The sequence below is a fragment of the Giraffa tippelskirchi genome, chromosome 2 (genome assembly GCF_054371585.1).
Source record: "Giraffa tippelskirchi isolate mGirTip1 chromosome 2, T2T-mGirTip1v1.2.pri, whole genome shotgun sequence".
Lineage (NCBI taxonomy): Eukaryota > Metazoa > Chordata > Mammalia > Artiodactyla > Giraffidae > Giraffa > Giraffa tippelskirchi.
This window is the reverse complement of record NC_137276.1, coordinates 234,904,988-234,922,006: the sequence shown is the minus strand read 5'-3', so window position 1 is coordinate 234,922,006 and position 17,019 is coordinate 234,904,988. Positions and strand designations below refer to the sequence as shown.

Here is a 17,019-nt window from a genome sequence, read left to right as displayed (position 1 = left end):
AAACAGATTCTGGAAGCTTTAAAAAAGCACTCTCTTTCAAGGAAGGGTTGTATATTATTCATGGTGTTTGATGTATGTTTCAATAGCAAATCAAATGTCAAACAAATTCTGGAAGCTTTAAAAAGCACTCTCTTTTAAGGGAGGGTTGTATATTATTCATGGTGCTTGATGTATGTTTCAATAGCAAATTAAATTTTAATTCTGGAAAACTTCAAGTGCTAGCAGACTGTATGCATGAGATACATGCCGTGAAAGTTATTCCCCCTCCTTTTTCCCTCTCTTGGCAATTTCTATGCTTAACATAGGTGCTTCATCAATCCCAACACACGGAAAGGAGGTCATGTGTCCAAGACGCTCTAAGAAGTTACTGGCCTAACAACAGCAGTCAACGTATTCAGACTCCCTTTGTCTTAACGGTCATCGCGTAACCCTAAGTTCTTAAAGCTGGCACTCCTAATTCTGCACCAACACCCAGGTCTCCCTCCAGGTGCCATCTGGGGAGGTCTGTCTCTCTGGGCATCCAGGAGGCGACGTGCCATGTGGAGGGAGCCACCGCAAGCGGCGTGGGGACCGCAGGGAGTGTTGCGGGAGAGCCAAAGCTGTCTTTCTCCCAGACCACTGCCATAGGTTATAAATCATTTGCCCTGGGGGCTTTCCACCTACTCAAACAGTGAGTTTCGGAGGCTGGGTGAAAAGGAAAAAAGAAAAAAAACAGCTATCTCGTAAAAACAGAGACACTTCTCGGTTTTAAAGGCCAAATTAGATGTTCACTTGGGTTCCCACCGAAACGACAGAATTGAAAGTCAGGATTTGTCAAGAAGAAACTCTTTTCTAGAATAATCTACCATTGCAAGACACAACTCATGCCCATCTACGAGCATCACCCTTATGGGCGAGGAAACGCCGCCCACTGACCAGGGCTGGGCCCGGGGTCTGCAGCCCTAAGGGAGGACGCGCGGGGCCCTGCTGACCAGCCCCAGGGCGTGGCAGGGCGGTCCGCTCAGGAGGACCAGCTTTAGAAGGACTCAGAGGCAGCCTCAGCCGCCGCCCCCTCCCCACCCAACAGCGCCTCTCAGGGGAGCTGAGGGAGACAGGGTCTGAGAGACCCCGCAGAGGTGCACGGCGCCCGGCCAAGGAAACCACGCCCATCACTGCCGGAGGGCGCAACGGACCTGAGAGCCGCACGCGGGCGTCTCTGACGGAAGAACTCAGCAAACAACGTGAGGAGGCGTCTTCAGCCTCTGAAGAAACAAATTATTTCTGGCCAAAAAGAGGATGTATTTGTCAACAATAAATGCTGAAGGCACAGTACCGGAGCAAAATCCCGTATTCAGAGGAGAAGCTGACGTGGACACGGGAGGCAATCTGACTGCTTGTTCACAGGAAGTGAAAGGACCACCGTGCTCCAGCGATCTTAGTTTTATCAAAAATCTCGTAGTGTTCTTCTGCATAATGCAGAAGAAAATAAACTTGAAAATAAAGTTCCCTCTTCCGGAGCTTTAGGTCTCAGATTATATTTTATATGCATTTCCTGCTAGATTCAGTGAAATAAAGTGTTCAAGAAATAAGCAATCTGGGACTTCTCTGGTGATCCAGTGGTTAAGAATCTGCCTGCCAATGCCAGGGACGTGGGTTCGATCCCTGGTCTGGGAAGATCCCACATGCCCTGGGGCAACTAAGCCTGCGTGCCCCGGAGCCTGTGTTCCATAAAAAGAGAGGCCGCCTCAAGGAGAGAACAGCCCCTGTTTGCCCCAACTAGAGAAAACCCTCAGGCAGCAGTGAAGACCCAGGACAACCAATACACACACAAACAAGCAATCTTGTCTGGTCTCTCTGAAAAGCAACAGCAAGGTGCTAATGGAGAAGCCAGAGGCGCCCCCCACAGCGCCTGGTTCCAGCCACCGGCCCGCAGCTGCCGCCCCGCTGCTGGCTCACAGGAAATCCAGCCCTGAACTAGGTCAGTCCTACGCTTCCGATGATTCCAGAGAAACTGCTTCTGGGAGCGCCAGTGGCCAGACCCCCTCCTCTGCATGAAACTAGAGCCTCGGGGTTTCTGCTCTTCCCCGTAGCAGGGTATGTCCACCTTTCCCCTAATCTTTCCCCCCACCCTCTTTATAGCTCAGTCTTAGCCCAAGGCATAATGTTCTGTTTTTCTGCAGTTATAAAAATTGGGAGGTTTGACACCGCCAATTAAAAGATGCTTTTAATGTCAAGTTCTGAGGCAGAAATGTGATAAAAAGAGCCACAGAGGAGAAGGGGATCAATAGTAACCTTATTACAGATCATCTCTGCTTGGTCCAGATGGGCCGGCTCCATCGATCATGACGTGTGATTTCTCTCTTCCCTGCACGAGGCAGTGGCCAGAGCAAACACGGGAAACCACAGCAACAACGCACCGCGGAGCACGCTTGACGCTGGCATGTCCGTGAGGAGAAACCCTTCACTGCACGTCTTTTATTCAAAGGACCCTGCTTTATCTAAGAAATGTGCAAAGCCGTGAGGTGGAAGGGACTACTTATAACTAATATAAAAATATTCACAGTGAGCGAACATGCTCTTAGACAAAGCATCTTGTTCTTTTTTAACACTAAAAAAAATACTGTTCTCTATTGGATAAATGGATTCCCCAGAGAGTGCTTTCTTAACTAAGCGTGAAGGCAATTAAAATCAGGATTTTTGCAGAGCTTTAAAAGATGGAAACAAATTAACTTAAAACAGAAAGTGGAGACAAAGGAACTGCACTGACAGGAATGAATTCATGGGTATCTCTGAGCAGATGGCCGCCCTCAAGTCCACTGCTCAGCGTCGGCAGCCTCACTGTCTCTGACGGAGCGGGGCATCCTTTCCTCCCCATCTTCCCCTTCTCTCCTCTCACCCCCATGACTTCATCGTCAGTGTAATGACAATGCCTGAAGCATACTGCAGAGGGCAGAAACATGGTAGCAAAATCAGGAAAAACCTTTTTCTTTGAAAAATGTTGGCGTGATAAGGACACTTAACATGAGCTCTACCCTCTTAGCCTGCCCCGTGGATAACACGCTGCCGCTGACTAGAGTCACACGTGGTACACAGGTCTTCAGTGAGATGGCTTTGGAACTCAAGTTTCATGCCTGGTAATTAATAATGTCCCATTTCCCTCTCCTCCTAGGCCCTGATAATGACCGTTCTAGTCTCTGACTTTATGAGCTTGACTACATGAGCAGGGCTTGTCTTTCTGAATCCAGTTTATTTCCCTGAGAATACAGCCCTCAAAGACCAACGAAAAAATTGTAAAAACCTTCTTTTCACGTAAGTAAGTCAATTGCTCAGTCATGTCCAACTCTTTGCGACCCCGTGGACTGTAGCCCGCCAGGCTCCTTCGTCCATACTGGAGTGGGTTGCCATTTCCTTCTCCAGGGGATCTTCCTGACCCAGGGATTGAACCCAGGCCTCCAGCATTGCAGGCAGACTCTTCACCCTCTGAGCCACCAGGGAAGCCCAACTCTTCACAAAACAATGAAACATCCAATGTTTTCTGTTGAGGAAGAATGTTGACATCTTGGTCTCTATGTGTTAGTACAGATCTCAATTTTTTTAAATTAAGCATAAAGTAGTTGGTAAATCTGAAACAAATAAGCAATAAGAGCTGGGGAGCGGAATCGGTCCTCTCATCAACATTAAAGGGTAAACATCACGTTGGCATAAAACGATGGTGAATGAAGTCACACCGATGGGAGAGGGGAAATGTCCTAAACCGCTGGGGGGACCATTCCAGGAGTGCTGTGTGTCAGGGAGGACCCATGCACTCACCAGCATTCCTTACTCAGGTTATATAATCCTGATCTTCTTCAAACCAGCCTTTAAACCCACGAGAGAACAAGTTCAACCATGGTATTTAATTCTCAACAGGTGATGATTCGTTTATTTACCTAGGCTCTGAGTAAAATCTTTACATTTCCTGTCTCTGAAGTAATAATATAAAAGATATACTTGTCATCAGATTTCCTTTGAGTGGAACTTAATCTACTGAACACAGTCCTCCTTATTTTAAACTCATCGAAGCTTCCTTTTAATACACACCAAGGGACTTCCCTGAGGGCCCAGAGGTTAAGAACCTACCTTCCCATGCAGGAGACCTGGGTTCAATCCCTGCTTGGGCAACTAAGATCCCACATGCTGTGTGGCAACTAAGTCCATGTGCTGTGAGCCACAGCCAGAGAGAAGCCCCCGTGGTGCAATCTGAGAGTCAAAAATAAAATAAATAAATACTAAAAAAAAAAATGCACCAAGGTGCGCAAGGTTCTCCGCCTTCATGGGGGAACAAGAATCAGAAATAAGGTACCTGGGACTTCAAGCACCCCACATGAACCATTTCAGACCATGACTATTGGAGCTATTTAGGCTTTATGGGCAGACTCATCATTCACCTACAAACCACACACAGGGCTCCTTTTCCTGATCTGGATGGGGGACAGACAGACAAGGAGACTCGCTGGGCCCTAAAGCTGGTCCTGACGTTAGTGCGAGGCACCCCTGTGCTTCCAGTCTCTCATCTGCACAGTAAAGACAGGTGCCCTCCGCGTTCTCGCTCACCCAGCCCTCTCACAGCCCATAATCCTGACTCAGCATGGCGCCTGATTGCTCAAAAATGTGCAGGAACTCCCCTGGCCCACGACACGTGCTTCCCATTTCTGAGCGTGTTTCACTCTGTGAACCCACCTGCAACAGTCTTCCTTCTTATTTTCACCTGCTGAAGTCTGACTCATTCATAAAGGCCTAGATGAAAGGCCAGTGTTTCCTTGAAGCCTTTCCAGTCCCTAAACTTTAAACTGACCTTTCTCTCTCACGAACATCCAAATAATTTATTTCAGTTCAGTTCAGTTTGGCTCAGAAGGTAAAGCGTCTGCCTACAATGCGGGAGACCTGGGTTCAATCCCTGGGTCTGGAAGATCTCCTGGAGGAGGAAATGGCAACCCACTCCAGTATTCTTGCCTGGAAAATCCCATGGATTGAGGAACCTGGTAGTACAATCCATGGGGTCGCAAAGAGTCGGACACGACTACGCGACTTCACACTCACTCAGTTCAGTAGCTCAGTCATGTCTGACCCCATGGACCACAGCACGTCAGGCCTCCCTGTCCTTCACCAACTCCCGGAATTTACTCAAACTCACGTCCATCGAGTCGGTGATGCCATCCAACCATCTCATCCTCTGTCATCCCCTTCTCCTCCCGCCTTCAATCTTTCCCAGTATCAGGGTCTTGTCAAATGAGTTTTTTCAAAATAATTTATTTACCTATTTAAAAATATCTAGCATCTCTCCTCTCACTATCTAGGGATACACGTCCTCTCTTCCACTAAGCTGTAACCTCCTCCAGGGAAGAAAATCCCCCTTGCTGTGACCACACGGCCGCTCCCACTCTCCAAACCAGCCCCTCTTTATTTCTAGCCCATCTGCCTGGTTTAAGAAGCTGTCTGGGCTTGACTTCTTCCTCTGCTCCCAAGGGACTTTGACACCTACCTTCCCGAGTGAGGTCCCAGCCTCGAACCGCACCATTTCCAGGACCCGAGGAGGATCTACAAACAGGGTAAGACAAACACGAGCTGGACGGTTCTGAAGACTTGTCTGTCGGTGGGAATCATAAGGGCCCTCAGGACACTCTGGGGGCCGTGGGCAGGGTTATCAACTGATTATCTAAACAGGGACACCTGTAAGGGTTGAAGGGCGAGCTGTTCACAATCACGCTGGGACCCGAGGTGTGCGGGCAGGCTCTGCGCCTCCTTCCCGGCCCGCACACTGCCCACAAGTCCACGGTCAGCCCCTTCCCTGCCTCTCCTTTTTCACAGACACCGGCACGTTTCAGCCACCCTAGTTCATTAATGAGAGTTTACACACAGGAAAGTGATCGCTATCTTGATAGCATAAGTACATATTCGGCAGCCCTAGGTGATACCACCAGCCCCTCCTCACTGGGGGCACCTCCAGGGTGTAGACGCGCAGTAATGCAGGACTCGGCAGGGGAGGGGAGCATTCCTCAAACTGCACCTACGCTTGGAGTCTTCAAACCACAACAGGGAAGTCAACAAAAGGGACCAGGATCTTATTTGGAGTCTTCAGACTGTAAATGGGAAGTCAGCAAAATGAAATAAGATCTTATTTCCAAGGCTAATTTTGGGGTAAGCTCAATATAACATTACCAAAATAGAGGCTATCCAAGACCTTACTACATTTCCCATCAATATTGCATCTATCCTTCAGCTAGCTTTAATAAATTAACGGTCACAACGTGAGAAGCAATTAAGTCACCAGTAAATGGGCTATAAAATATTACAAAGCTATAGTATTGCTGTAACAATGTGACAATTTTTAAATGCAAATTATAGAAATCTGAATTTAATTTTAAATACTTTATGGCTTAGTTTATCAGGTGGAACTAAAAATAGAACAAATAACTAAAACTAGGGGTATAACACAGCCCAGATATTTAAACACTATGTAAGACTAATTTCACAGCTTTAAAAATTCAAGCAAGCTAATTGTCTTATCATTTCTGCAACAACACAATTTTAAAGTCACAAGCAAATTAGAATTACATAAGAAGTGTTATCATCCACCAGCCCAGGGAGAGGGTGGGGTGGGGAAGCAAGGGGTACTGAGCAACTCCTGTGCCAAGTACCACGATGGGTGCTGTGTCAGCCTCACCAGGATCCCTTCTGCTCTGCACTCAGCCGGGACCAGGTCCTGGTACCAACCCTCGCTCAGCTCTCACCCTCCTGGAGCATCTCAGCCCACTCTCAGGAAGGTCCTGTTAGAAAGGTTACCAGGAAAAAACGGTGCTGTGTGACCCGTGAAACACCCGAGCAGGTAAGTCATCTTAGATGTTGGTCAATGGCACAGACCTGCAAAATAGCTACCAATTCTACTTGTGGCTTAAGCTTTAAAAGCATTTACAGATACCAGCTACTTCTTTTGGCTTCTCATAAAACTAACCAGGCAGCCTGAGTCACAGCATGGAAGGGTTCTTTAGACTTCTCCATTTTTCCTATCTTTTCCCCTCAAAGGAATCTCAGCATGAGCTTCTTACGCTTTTCTCTCCAGCTGCCATCCTTGCAGACAGGATGGCTCCCTGAGGACAGGGCCCCATATGTTCATGCCTGCGGCCCCTCCAGCACCCAGCACAGAGCGTCCCCACCCCCGACCCCCTGATGTCTACAGACGCTTCTGCCCCGCCGCCCTCCTTTCTGGGGGTGACGGCCCCTCCCTGCAGCGCGCCTGCAGTGTCCGCTGTTCGGTCCTTGTTTATCTGACATCACCATGAACTCGAAGCTGGAAAGAGCAGGAAGCCGCAAGCATGGGCCTCAAACGCCACTTTTTCTTAAGCTAATGACCTGATGAGCTGTTTAAAACACTGCATCCTTATTATTGGTGGGAATGTAAATTGGTACAGTTACTAGGGAAAACGGCAAGGAAGATCCTCAAAGAATGAAAAATAGAACTACCATAGGATCCAGCAATTCCACTTCTTGGAACATATCCAAAGGAAATGAAAGTACTAACTCGAAAAGATATCTGCACCCCTGTGTTCACAGCAGCATTACTTACAACAGCCGAGACATGCATACAACCTAAGTGTCTATCAGTAGATAAAGGAGTTGTGAGACATGCATATGTGTGCACACACATGTATAATATATATATAACTGTTAGTCATAAAAGATGAAGCGAACCTTGAAGGTATTATGCTACGTGTAAATAAGTCAGAGAAAGACAAACGCTGTGCAATCTCTCTTACATGTGGAAAGCAAAACAAAAACAAAAAGCCCAACTGATGGAAAAAGAGATGGGGCTTGTGGTTACCAGAAGTGGAGAACTGAGAATCGAAGAACAGTCAGAGGCCAGACGTTTCCAGTTATAAGACCAAGACGTCCCAGCAATGAAATGTACAACACGAGGACTGATGCTCAGGAAACTTGTCAGGACAGAAAATCCTAAGAGCTCTCATCATGAGGATTTTCTTTTTCCTTTCTTCTTTATTTTTAAAATTGTATCTGCTTTAGGCGATAGGTGTTGGCTGAGCCCATTGTAATCACTTCACCACATGTGTGAATCAAACCACCAGGCAGCACACCTTAAACTTATATATGAAAGTCAGTTATTTCTCCACAAAACTGGGGAAAGAAAAAAAATACTGCATTGTTCTGATTTGCATTTCCAAACCTTATTCACCCAAAGACTTCAGTGAATAAGGCCGAGTGAAGAAGATCAAGAACAAAAATACTTCCAAAATTTTGCTTTTGGAAATAGTACCCCATGGTCAAGTCAATGTGTGAAACAGGGCACGCTATGCCCATCAGCCTTTGGAAGGCCACTGCCAGCGAACAAAAGGCCCCACGTAGTCCCGCAGAGAGGACATCTGATTGATTTTACTCAGACCAGTATTTCCCTAAATTATTCCAACACCCAACCCTTCCTCCCTGGGGCGCGTGAACATCCTGAGAGACCAAGGCTCCTCCACACGTGTGTGGGAAATGCTGATCTAAAGCCTTTTCTTCTTTTCTTTAAATCATATCAAGTCGTCTGAATTGCTGCTTTCTGATCCACTTATGGAACAGCAAGCAAACACTTCTGCTAAACTTCCTGAAGCCCCTCCCGATCCGTCTCAGACCACAGCAGCCTAGGGCAGAAGCACCTTCCTGCTTTGTGGTCTAAACGCCCACTTCTAGGGTGGAGGTGGGGTGGGTGAGGCCTCTGACCTCTGAGCACAAGTGGGAGGGGAGTGTCCAACCCCACCCTCAGCCCTGACTGCTGGCGCTCGCAGGGGTGCAGGCAGTTGCAGCTACCCCATGAGCTCCAAAGCGCGGTGTTCACCCGCCAACGCCTCCCTCAGAGTTACAATCAATCAAAAAGGACAGAGAGAGCAAGATGCGATTAAGAAAATGCAAGACAGACCTCAAGTGCAAAAATGCAGCATTCTAGGTGTCCCGAGGACTCCTCACTGACGCTAAGCTGCTTACCAATCCCAGGCACCACGGGGCGGCTGCCATCATGAGGGAAGGCATTGCACGGTCCAGTCACATGGTGGAAACACCTGCCTCTGATGGTATTTAAAAGGCATTTTAGAAAAAAACTAACTTTCTCACCTCTGCCAGTTTGAAAAATGAAAACAAAATATGGGTGAATCAATGGCCGGCTGCAGGAAAAGATTTAAAAAATCCTTACTCTATACATGTCGAAAATAGTGTATGCTTTAGAAAGCAATTCAGATGTAGTCCTGAAAAGCTAACTACTCTTTGATCCAATGGAGGCACGTGTCTGAGTCCTGCTTTCTAAAGCAGCAGCAATGAAACACTAACGTCTTTCAAATGCAGCAAGGTCGGGGGAGTCACGCTTCCAGCACTGGTAAAGGAGAGCTCCAGCCAGAGCTCCTGAGCACATCAGGGGTACCGGCCCAAGACGCCTCTCTCCCCGGGGCACCCTGAAAGTGCGAACAGCCACTCACCATCTCGTAAGTTGTCACGATCTTCTTCAGAACCTCGGGCACGATCCCCTGCAGCTCCATGGTGGGGTACTGCTCGCTGAGGTTCAGGACCACCAGGGGCGTGTTATCAGGTCCCAGGAAGCGGGGAGACACCGCCAGCATGCACTGCATGAGGTTGGCCACGGAGGAGAGGCCGCACAGCTCCTTGAAGGACACCACTGCGTTCTGCTCAGTGGGAAGAAAGAAGGCGCTCTGTAACTCACCAGGGGCTGAGTTTCCCCAGGATGCTGTACTTAACACACCTGGTTATCCACGGGCTGCCTGGCGCAGCAGTTACGAGTTAGTATTACGACAGACGTGGTTAATGATTATTTTATCCTGGGGAAAAAGGGCTATTTTCCAAAGTAAACGCAGTCATACGCATTTGTAACACCAATTTATCCAAAGGGCAGAAAAGGCAAACAAGTTAAATTCTTTCGAAGGGCAAAGCCGCTTTTCAGATCAAAGTTCACAGCAGTGCAAACGTTGATATGCAATTACAAGCAAACAAACAAACAAAAAAATGGCTTCTGCTTTCAAAAACATGAGAAAAAAATGGAATCAGGCTTCAACTAAGTATCAAGTAGGCCAGCCATCCAAAAAGGAGAGGGGCATCTGGCAGGTAGGAACCCGAGTCCCTCTCACCTGGTTACACCCGCTGCTGTCAAAGCTAGAGGGACTTCAGGGAAGCTGCAGCTTCGGGCAGGAGACCCGGGGACCACGGCCGCCCTGCCCATCACCCGTCTCCATGGGTCCCACTGCTCCTCCTCCTGCGCTCCATGTCCTTTATTTCTAATCACTCCTGGTGGGCCATGGAAATACCCATGAAAGGAAGCCCTTCTGCACTGTAGAAAGCCGTGAGCGGTGTCTGAGCACCGCTCAGGGGCACGCGTGTTACACGCAGCCCCGTCTGACCCTCCACCACCACGCTGGGCCCGAGGGGACCGAGCCTCGGCTGTGGCCCCTCCTGTCCGCCTGGGGTCACGCGGCCAGCAGGGGAGGGGGTCAGGCTCGTACCTGAAGTCGGCTCAGGACAAGGCCTACACTCTCCATCCCTGAGCTGCCGCAACAGACACATCCTAACCGAAACACGGGTGATCCGGGCGCGCCTGGGTCCCGACCTGGGCTGAGGCTGGCACCCAGAGGGCAGGGGTCCAGGCCCCCCAGACCTGGGCCTTCTGCGCTCAGACGCTCCAGTCCTTGGAGATGCACAGCACGTCGGTTTGAAAAGGGAACGTCTGATCAACGCTGCTCTAAATACGGTCATCAAGCTGAGTATCCTGGACACTGACGCTCGTGACGGTCCTTCCTGTGGGTGCTGGGGGGCCCTCAGAGCCCCCAAACTTCTTCTCCACCTGCCGTCGCCCTGGTCGTTTCATCTCCCGCTCCCCGCCCGCCGCCCCTTCCCACTGACCCCCCAACCACAGGCTCCTGCGGGGTCCTGCCCACCCAGGCTCCACGGCCCAGGCACAGCGCCGACTGCATGCGGCACACACACCGTGCAGACCACACAGCCCCGAAGGGCCACGCGCAGCTCCTCGCACACACGGGCATGGCCACAGGCCAGGGACGCACGGCCCGCCCGGGGCTGTGGTCCACGACCGCCGCAGCCTCGGGAGCTGAGGCCCATAACCATGGCAGCCTTGGAGACAGGGAGGCGCGCTCTGTATTTCCGTTATGCTTTGCTTTGAGATAAATGATAACCTTTCTCCATTGCAGTAAGGTCTTTTTATTTTACTTGCTGCTGGCATTCTGCTCGTAATAGTTATAAACATATACATGTATGTCTTTACACACACGTATCTTTGGAATGGACACACACTGGGACAGGTTGGGGCTGGTGTGTGTGTGTCTGTGTGTGTATGTGTGCTGGGGCTGGTGTGTCTGTTTGTCTGTGTCTGTGTGCTGGGGCTGGTGTGTGTGTGTGTGCTGGGGCTGGTGTCTGTGTGTGTGTGTGTGTGTGTGTGTGTGTGGTGGGGCTGGTCTGTGTGTGTGTGTGTGTGATGGAGCTGGTGTGTGTGTGTGTGTGTGATGGGGCTGGTCTGTGTGTGTGTGTGATGGGGCTGGTGTGTGTGTGTGTGTGTGTGTGCTAGGGCTGGTGTGTGTGTGTGTGTGTGTATGTGTGCTGGGGCTGGTGTGTGTGTGTCTGTGTGAGTGTGTGTCTGTGTGTGCTGGGGCTGGTGTGTGTGTGTGTGTGTGTGATGGGGCTGGTGTGTGTGTGTGTGTGCTGGGGCTGGTGTCTGTGTGTGTGTGTGTGTGCTGGGGCTGGTGTCTGTGTGTGTGTGTGTGTGTGCTGGGGCTGGTGTCTGTGTGTGTGTGTGATGGGCCTGGTGTGTGTGTGTGTGTGTGGCAGCCCTCACGCCTTGTTCTGGGGTGTGTGTGTGTGTGCGTGTGTGTGTGTGCGTGCGTGTGGCAGCCCTCACGCCTTGTTCTGGTGTGTGTGTGTGTGCGTGTGTGTGCGTGCGTGTGGCAGCCCTCACGCCTTGTTCTGGTGTGTGTGTGTGCGTGCGTGTGGCAGCCCTCACGCCTTGTTCTGCACTGCTGGCAGCCCCCGTATCCTGCTGGACACGTGGAGGATACTTCATTACATACATAATCCTGACCAACTGCTCTCAGTCGCTGTGCAGTTCAGAGGTGGTCACTGTCTTGCTGTCTAATACATACAGGCGTCGTGTGTGTCTTACTGAAACAATTAGACTTCTGGGCTCCAGAGTCAAGAGCAGGCTCAGCACTCAGACAGACACTGGCTGTTTACGGACTTGCCATGCCCGCAGCAGGACTGCCCCCAGGAAAGGACGGGGACATGTCCTTTCATTTTGATGGGCTGTCAGTGTGCTCCAGCTAAGGAATACTCAGAAACAGGAGAGATTCCCACCTACGCTTTTAGAAAAAATGGGCACCGTTCCTTAGGGGCTACCAGGGACCAGGACCTTCTATGGACCCAGCAACAAGGCAGGCTGATTCCCAAGTGTCATCAACGGTTGAAGGGCCAACTGCCCTTTTGGAAATTTACATGATGGGAGAAAAAAAAATGACATCAGTTGGTGAGCATTCTTACAAGTAACTGGAATTCACAAAGTACTTGAGATCACATACACAGCTGTTCACTGAAACCCTCAGAGGCGGACCCCGACCTACCTGCATGTTCTCCCTGAGGTCCGTGGCGTCCCGGATTGGGGGCTGGGCATTCTTGAAGACCTCATCCACAGTTTTGATCCACAGCGTCCTCAGGGATGCGTACTCCCTGGACTTCTTCCCCTTCCGCACCGAGAGGCCCCTCTTGTGAGGCTTGCCACCCCCTCTCCGGTTGGTGATGGCCACGTGCACAAACAGGGATGCGTGCGCCAAGACCTCCCCGGTCAGCGACTGCAGGGGCACATGGCGGTAGCCTGTCTGCAGGCACTCGAAGGGGATGGTGTACTGGCCGATGAACTCGTCGCCGATATAGTCGTCGTCCAGAACCACGAAGCGTACCATGGCCAGCTCGGGCAGGTTGACCTGGAACTCGAAGCTCTCGTCGAAGATGGGCGCGTCCCCATTCTGGTGCACGGTCCTCGTCCTCTGCTCGGCGCAGTCAGCGGGGATGCCGTGGATCTCCACGTACACGTAAGGGTCCACCACGTCACCCTTGGCGCCCGAGCCTTTGGGCTTGGGGAAGTTCTGCCCGCTGATGACCTTGATGTGGAGCAGCTGCGGGGAGACCCCCGGCACCGAGTCCTTGGTGTTGGCGCTGAAGAAGGAGACCTCCTCCCGCATGATGGCCGGCCGCAGCACGTAGCCGCAGTTCCCGTTCTGCCGGAACCAGCCCACGTTCAGGTCCATCATCAGCCCCGGGGTCTGGAAGTTCATGGCCACGATCTGACAGCCGCATTTCCAAAAATCCTGAGGGTTCATGTTGCTGGAGTCGATCCTCATCGGACTAGGGAAGACCCGGGCCAGAAAGCGCTTGTTGTAATTGACGAAGTCCCCAGGGTTCTCGTTGGCGTACTTGCTGGCCAGCACTTCGTTGAAGGAGCAGACCTCCCAGTACTTCTGAGCCTGGAAGGACACCTGGAACTCCTTGAACTGCACGGACTTGCAGATGCTCACCAGCTCCGACAGCTCTTTGCAGAGCTGGAAGCGCTTGGCAGGCCCGTGGTTGGGCGGCTCCGTGTTCTCTTTGCTCACCCTCTGGGACATCTCTGCCCCCTCATCCTCGTCCGTGACATCGCCCTCGACCCCAGAGCAGCTGGAGGACAGCTTCTTCGCCTTGACGAGGATCTTCCCTTTCAGGACGTCTGGAGACGGCAGGTAAGATTCCTCGACGCTGGGTGACGTGGTGTACAGCTTGTCTCCTAGAATCTTCTTCATGTGCTGCACCATGACCTTCTGCTGTTTGATGGAACAGTGATTTTCCAAACACAGGATGAGCGGGTACTCGGAAGCGAAGAAGGCATACTTGTTAATGATGTCGATGACGCTGCGGAAGACGATCTGAGAGGTCATGGTGTGGCCCGTGTAAATCACAGGCTCATTATCCGGCCCGTCCCAGACGTCTAACTCCACGCTCCGGCAACCCATTTTAAGAGCTCGGATGTACCCTGTGATATCAGAGGGGCCTCGGAACTGATCCTCGATTAAGTATGTGTTGTGAGATGAATTTATAAAGTAATGAGACAGAGGCTGCTTCATGTCCTGACAGACCTTCTTATGCTCTGGATCAAATATGTAACAGTCGGGTGACGTAAGGTAGTTAGTGAACCCGTCTATGGAAAGCCAGCCCTTCTCCTGACCCTCTTTGGATGGCTCGTACTTGTGGATAATCTCAAGGCTTATTTCCTCATTTATGTGCGCCACACCCTGCTCTGCCTCCAGAAACATCATCAGGTCCTTGGTATCAAGGAATTCTTTATTGCTTGAGAACTGAACTAAAAGGAAATAAATTTCAGGTCTAGTACAAAGCTCGTGGAAAACCTCAACAAACTCCTCCTTTGTGACGTCAGTACCAGTTTTGTCCTTGGATTTATGCAGTTCTTTGAACTTAAGCTCGATTTTGCTTGTTTTTAAGCCAGGATTGAGATTCCTGATACTCTGCACAGCACTGCACAGAGTTATGTGTCCCAGGTTATCTACATCAATTTCACTAAACATCTGTGAAACCCAAGAAGTCCTCATGTTGTCCTGGCTACTTTCTAACATGTCAAGCGTATGTTTTCCATAAGAAATTAGGTACCGCAGTCCAGTGACCCAGATGTTTGCAACGTCCGCAGAGTTGGCAACCAAATCGAGTGACTCGTAATTCTCCCCGTAGATGACTGAAAACGCGCAGTCTTCGGATATCTGGTCGGAAACGCCGTTGCTGCGGAATATGTCTGTGTTTTTCCCCGTTCTCACTTCCTTGATGGACTTAATATCAATCTTGGCTTTCTCAGAATCCTTCTTGGATGGTTCCCACCTCAGGCTCTGCATGTCGGCGTCCAGCAAGAAATACCTGTGGTAAATTCTAGAGTTGGAGCGGACCTTTTTGAGCTCGGAGCCCTCCACCATGGAGTTGATACAGTCGCTCGCACTGCTGATCTTCTTCTCTGTGGGCATGCTGCTGAAGGAGACGGTCTTCTTCCGCTCTCGTTTCTGTTTTGTACCATCCTAGGAGAGAAAAACCGCAGTGGATTAGAAGAACACAAACGTAGGCTTCTGTGTTCAAGACTAGAAACAGAAATTTAATTTCCTTGGGAGAAAACTCATAGCTTAGGATTTCCTATTGTATGTCCCGTAAAGAATGGTGCTTATTCACTTCTGAAGCTCAGAAGCAGCCTCTGTGTTTACAGCCTAATACACACAGGTAAAAAAATCATTATTGAATAATTGCAATCCATAAATGTCAAGAGACACGACTTAAAAGCAATACACAATAAAAGCTTGCATACAGACTTGGCCACACGGTTTGCAGGGCTCGGTGTTCAGAAGCTGCATTTACGAAGGCCGCAGAAGGGCGTCAAGGCCCGTGCAGGGCTGAGTCACACACAGGGCTCACACCCGCTCAGCAGGCCCTGCTGGATACCCCTCTCCTAACCAGGCTTCTCAAAAGGCTGTCACTAGACCCCTTGTCTCAGAGTTCCCATGGAACCAGCTCTCCAAGGGGTGATGCCCCAGCATTTACATTTTGGGCATTGCTCTCAGGAATGGGAATGTACAGTAAAGTTTAAAACCGCTCTCTAACTACATGGACTCACTAAGCTGTCTGGGCTGCATCTGGAAAACTCGGTGTGAGCCATTAAATTATGTGTTACATGAGTAGACCCTGGAACTCCAGCAGCAATTCCTGGCTCTTCAGAGTCTCATATTAGATTAGTCACGCTCCTAAATACTTCAAGTAGGTATGGTTTTACTTCTGCCATTATATTAAGTCTGGGTGGGAGGCATAGACGTTGGGTGGTGGCGCTTCTAAAATTCTGGAGTTCGGTTTATTAAAGCCTGCTGCTCCCATGTGCCAGATGAGTGTTTAGAACGAGTCTGCTAGTATTAGCAGACTGTTACCACTACCGAGTAACAACTTCAGGCAGCACCTACTTCTACGGCAGTCAGCACCATTCCTCAACTTTGCTGCATGATGTAATGGGTGTCTACTGTGAGAAGCTGACACATCTGTGTGTGTGTTTAAGTTCTTTCCCTGTACAGACCTCTTTATTATTTTATTTTAAAAAAATGCTCGAATGGCCTCACCACATCTTTCACAGCTTAAACCTAAAACTTGATACTGCCTCTCAGGAGGTATATGAAATTAGTGATCAATTTTCAAATTTTCAGTAAGTCATTATATTCATAAATAAGAAACAGAGAGAAAGGTTGGGATTATATGACTTTCGTGGCAATAAAGTAAAGAGCATGCAAAATATCTACAAAGGCATTCTAACTTTCCTGCTCTGGAGAGAATCTATTTTGAATAAAACCTCTACATTTTAAAAAGTGATTAAGCTATTTGTTAGGTCTGAAATTTAAAACCACTTTTACCTTTCAACTACCTACACTACCTATGCTTCCAAAAGCAATTTGCAGAAGGTAATTAAACTTTAAATCACAGAGCTATCATTTCCCTCAAAGTCTCAAAATGAACCAGAGAGGCCTCTGTGATCTGAACGCCAAGCTGACACAGAAAAGCCGGAAGGCAGAGTATTTCTTCACAGTTGTGTCCTCAGAACAATAACGTGCAGAAGACATTAAAACTGCAGTAATGGTGTCCACAAGATACGCTGTACAATAGCTGTTCCAATCGCTTAAATTTAGATTGTATTCTATCTATTTAAGCAAGTTGGCATGAAATTAAGTTTATAACCAGCCATGCATAAGGGCATGAAACAAATGCAGGAGTTTCAGAATGAGGGTTGTCTTCACCTTCAACAACATGCTTTTCCCTTTCATAAGGACAACAGGCTAATTAACTAAATTTATAATTTTTATAAATTATATCTCAAAGCTGCCACTAGTAAAAAGGAATCACAATGATAAATGGAGGTGCTGATCCACCTATTCACCAAAACAAGCA

The 17,019-nt window shown here is 49.3% G+C and overlaps 1 protein-coding gene across 3 annotated transcripts in view; it reads right to left on the bottom strand.

Moving 5' to 3' along the window:
• The window catches only part of PLCL2 (phospholipase C like 2), a 206,943-nt gene that overhangs the window by 72,236 nt on the left and 117,688 nt on the right, over positions 1-17,019 (bottom strand). For all 3 annotated transcript variants that reach the window (XM_081573310.1, XM_081573311.1, XM_081573312.1), the window contains exons 2-3: positions 12,636-15,122; positions 9,480-9,683 (exon numbers count right to left, since the gene is read on the bottom strand). In XM_081573310.1, coding sequence (XP_081429436.1) covers positions 9,480-9,683; positions 12,636-15,122 — 2,691 coding nt within the window. The remainder of the gene's footprint in view (positions 1-9,479; positions 9,684-12,635; positions 15,123-17,019) is intronic.